Raw genomic sequence first — 4359 nt, 5'->3', positions numbered from 1 at the left:
ACAACACTAAGAACAAAGATGGATACTGACTGTGGACTTGATCCTTCTGATCAAAGTCCTTGCAGACCTAACCCAGATGAAGAGTCCAGTACAAGCCAAGTTCAAAACAAAGCAAAAACGCTGAGCCCACGCCAATGTGCTACGACACTACTATGTTTCATTTTGTAACATTTGGAATGGCGGTGTGTTAAAAGTCACTCAGTCTGATGTGTGATGTCATGTGTCATTGTAATACTGGTTTACGAAACTTCTGTCAAGAATGTGTGGACATGGGTGTGTGTGTGTGTGTGTGTGTGTGTGTGTGTGTGTGTGTGTGTGTGTGTGTGTGTGTGTGTGTGTGTGTGTGTGTGTGTGTGTGTGTGTGTGTGTGTGTGTGTGTGTCTCAGGTGGTCTTGTCGCTGGTCTCTGGCTCGCTGGTCTCCACAGAGGCAAACTTCACCTTCCTGTCTGACTTCTGCAGATCAAACACACCAGGAATACTGATTATTATGACATCATTACTGGAATCATCATTGCTCCACTAGCCATTATATATATATATATATATATATATATGAAGAGTTAATTTGCAAAAACAGGTAAACGACATTCTTAAAATGAACAAACAACATCTGTTTGATACTCCCTGGAGTGCACATAGAAAACATTATTGAGGTGATTTATGTGGAAATTATCAGATGAATATGTTTTAGTTATGATTGATAATAAACATTTCCCAAAAATAAATAAATTACAGTATCAATACATCAATATATAAAATAAAAACGGAGATACCTGTTTTTGCAAATGAACTCTTCATATATATATATATATATATATGTTTATTTGTTTATTTATTTAATTATGTTTTACAGGGGGCGGTGCCCTAGCACCCTCTATGGGCCAGGCGCCACTGATCCTCTCTGAATTATCTGGATTCTCTCTTAATTTTCTGGATTATCTCCAAATTCTCTCTAGTCTGGATTATCTGAATTATCTAGATTATTTTTGAAATCTCTCTGGATTCTCTCTGAATTCTCTAGCCTGGATTCTCTCTGAAGTATCTGAATTCTCTGGATTCTCTCTGAATTCTCACCTGTCTGCTGTCTCTTGGGTAGCGGGTGATGTCGTCACGCCGACGCTCCGCACGCTCCCAGTCGTCCAACCAGAGGCGGCGGCGGTACTCTGACTGCCGGTCTGTGATTCGCTGATACACGGCCCGGTTCTGACCGCTGACCAGCTGTAGCTCCGCCCTCCTCCTGTCAGCGTTCAGGCTGACAAACAAACACAAAGGAGAAAAAAGAGAGAGAGTCATTCAGATTAAGATTTCATGTATTGTAGCTGAATGTATTTTCATACGACTCAGACTCTGACATGACCTGACCTGACATGACATGACATGAAATGACATGACCTGACACGACATTAGGGCTGTTGAAACAAATTTTGGTATTCGAATATTATTCGATTTGCTAACGGCTCCACAGCACTGTATGTGTTTGTTGGTTCTCACCTTCTCGGCTGGTAGGGGTTCCTGTGGTCCACCAGGCCTTTAGAGCTGAAGATGTCGGCCAGTTTGGAGGCCAGGAGGCGGTTCTCTCTGTCAATGACGGACAAACGCTCCTCCTGCATCTAAGACCCAGAGAGACAGCATTCCAACAATTCCAGCATTACATCAAATCTTATTTTCAACAAATTTGGATGATGAATTGAGTGGAGTGTTTAGGAGTTTAAACATGACAATGATCAGCCTGATGGGGGCGCCAAATATTACAAAATGAAAGGTCAGAACTGCTGCAGTGATGTGGTGAAAGTTGGACAATGCATCTGGACACTGATTGGCTCAGCGAGCATCTGTATCATCAGTGAGAGACGACACATTTACTGAAACTACAGCTACATGCTAACACACTGCACTCTGACTCAATGGAAGGAGGCTGTGGGTATAAGCCTGCCATCTATTTCAGACAGTTCTCCTACCCATCTGCTCTCTACATGTTACCCTTTTCAAAGCCCCGTCGCTACGTGACACAACATTTCCACCACACATAACAGCACAGTACAGCTCTACTCTACCTAGCCTTACTCATCTCTACTTGATATAGACTTTGCTTCCATAGCAAGTTTACTCGCCTCCGCCCACACCTCGTCATCATATATAGCGACCGCATATCTGCCCTCCGCCCATAGCCCAAGTAGGCTATAACGTATAACGTTAAAATGAAATCCATACACTGAACTTTTAAACTGGTTATGAAATACTGGTGTCTCTAAGTGTGTGTGTGTGTGTGTGTGTGTGTGTGTGGGTGTGGGTGTGGGTGTGTGTGTGTGTGTGTGTGTGTGTGTGTGTGTGTGTGTGTGTGTGTGGGGGTGGGGGTGTGGGTGTGGGTGTGGGTGCACACTGACCTGTAGCTGTTTGAGTTTGAGCTGGACGTGTGCAGGAGTCATCATGCCCTTGGTGTCCACCAGGGGCTGGGCAGAGCTTACCTGGACAGGTAACAACAGGTGGGCGGGGTTTAACCTGACACTAGATACTCATCCATAGAGCATATTATGTAGATGTAGCCACCATGACATGACCAATTGGCTTGTGGAATCATGTTTTTAAGACTTGAGTTTTCATCTTTGTTATTTGGAGCCAGAAGCAGCTAGCATGAGACCAGGTGCCTGTATCACAATGCTCGATTAACAGATCCATCTTGCTTTGATCTGGATTGACTAAACTAAATAATCGCAATCGCGCTAACCTGTCACACGACGGTGGTTATCAGCTGGGATTGTCAACCCAATATTTATAGTGTTTCCTAAAGCTGCTTTCTGCGATGAATAGAGTCAAGCCATCTTCTGGGTTACAGTTAGGCAGACGAACCAAGGGATTTTCCGCCATTTTATTTTCCATAGACATTTTGTAAAATGCTTAAAAAAGTCGTTTTAATTGGTCAAACTAAGTGATCCGGCTATATTTACAATCAGGAGAGACTATAAAAAAAACTTTTTTTTCCCACATTTTTATTTTTTACACCAAAAAAAACGGTGTAAATGCCAAACTCAAGGCTTCAAAACTGGAGTTCACCATGGCTAATGGGTAGCATCACGCTGGCTACGTCCATATTTGGACACAGTGATCTTACCTTCCTCCTGTGCTCTTCATATCTGCTCTGGTCCCATCGCTGCTGCAGGAGGTGGCTGCTCGCAGGCTGCAGAGGCTGGTAGGACCTGTGCATCTCTGAACACACACAGACACACACATACACACACGCAGACATTTTAATTCTTTATTTGCTTCCAAAAATGATATAAAAATTACAGGGAATCAAATACACACAGCCAGGCTGCCTATCACAGCTGAAACAGAGCAATATTTGGTGAGCTGTTTGGCTTTGCTCTTAGACATGCCAGCAATGTTCAGACCACTAATTTTATTTATTTATTTATGTACATGGCCTACTGGCCTAGGCTTCCGAATATGAGCACACAGAGTCTACATCTGTACCCAAAGTTTGTTTCCACCTGAACTGTTATTAACTTTCTGGCCTCAACTTGGTCTTTTGATTCTCAATATGATTAACTATGCATTAAATACTGGTTCTTTGTCTAGGGATATTAATACCACTATAATCACTCTGCTCTTGAAAAAAGGCAAAGATCCCAATGATTGTGCTAATTACCGCCCTCTTTCTCTTCTGAATGCTGATGTCAAACTATTTGCTAAAGTGTTGGCCCTCCGACTGGAGCCTCTTATGACTAAACTGATACACCCGGACCAAACTGGTTTTTATAAAATCCTGATTATCACCAGACAATATCGTAGGCTTTTACACATTATTGACTCATCCTCCAATAGACCAACCACATCTGTCCCTCGACACAGAGACGCTGAGTTATCGGTGCTGAGACGCATGGGATGTGGGGACAAGTTCATTACAATGATACAAACTCTATATATTCTGGTAACACTTTACAATAAGGGTACATTAATTAAGGGTTAATTAATGCTTAGTTAATGCTTAATAAGCATTAATTAACCATTAATTAACCCTTAATTAATGTACCCTTATTGTAAAGTGTTACCTATATTCTTCTCCCACTGCAATGGTGATGACTGGCTATATTTGTTCTGCTCAATTTCATATTTCTAGATCCACTAGACAAGGCTGCTCTGTTATTATTCGCCCTTTCTCTGGAGCCTCTGGCCCAGGCTATTCGTCAATCTCCTCATACTCCGATTACATCACATAATACTGACCATTTCATCTCTCTCTATGCTGACGATATCTTACTTTTTTTTATTATTTCCGATCGGAAGGAGAACCATTTTCTATTCCCACAAAAATGACCCATGTTTTCCTGAGTTATCACAAGCAGGTCCACATTGTGTCA

General features: G+C 42.2%; 1 protein-coding gene across 1 annotated transcript; it reads right to left on the bottom strand.

Moving 5' to 3' along the window:
• Positions 1-382: 382 nt before the first annotated feature.
• Positions 383-3203, bottom strand: LOC310790145 (uncharacterized protein CFAP97D2; the record flags this gene model as incomplete). The annotated part of the gene is made up of 5 exons (XM_083651824.1): positions 383-454; positions 1076-1253; positions 1493-1611; positions 2386-2466; positions 3111-3203. The coding sequence occupies 5 exons, from the start codon at positions 3201-3203 to the stop codon at positions 383-385; spliced, it is 543 nt and encodes a 180-aa protein (XP_083507950.1).
• Positions 3204-4359: the final 1156 nt, after the last annotated feature.

Source organism: Poromitra crassiceps, assembly GCF_964638095.1.
Source record: "Poromitra crassiceps genome assembly, chromosome: 15".
In the NCBI taxonomy this organism is placed as follows: domain Eukaryota; kingdom Metazoa; phylum Chordata; class Actinopteri; order Beryciformes; family Melamphaidae; genus Poromitra; species Poromitra crassiceps.
The sequence above is the reverse complement of the archived record's forward strand: the minus strand, read 5'-3'. Positions and strand labels throughout refer to the sequence as shown.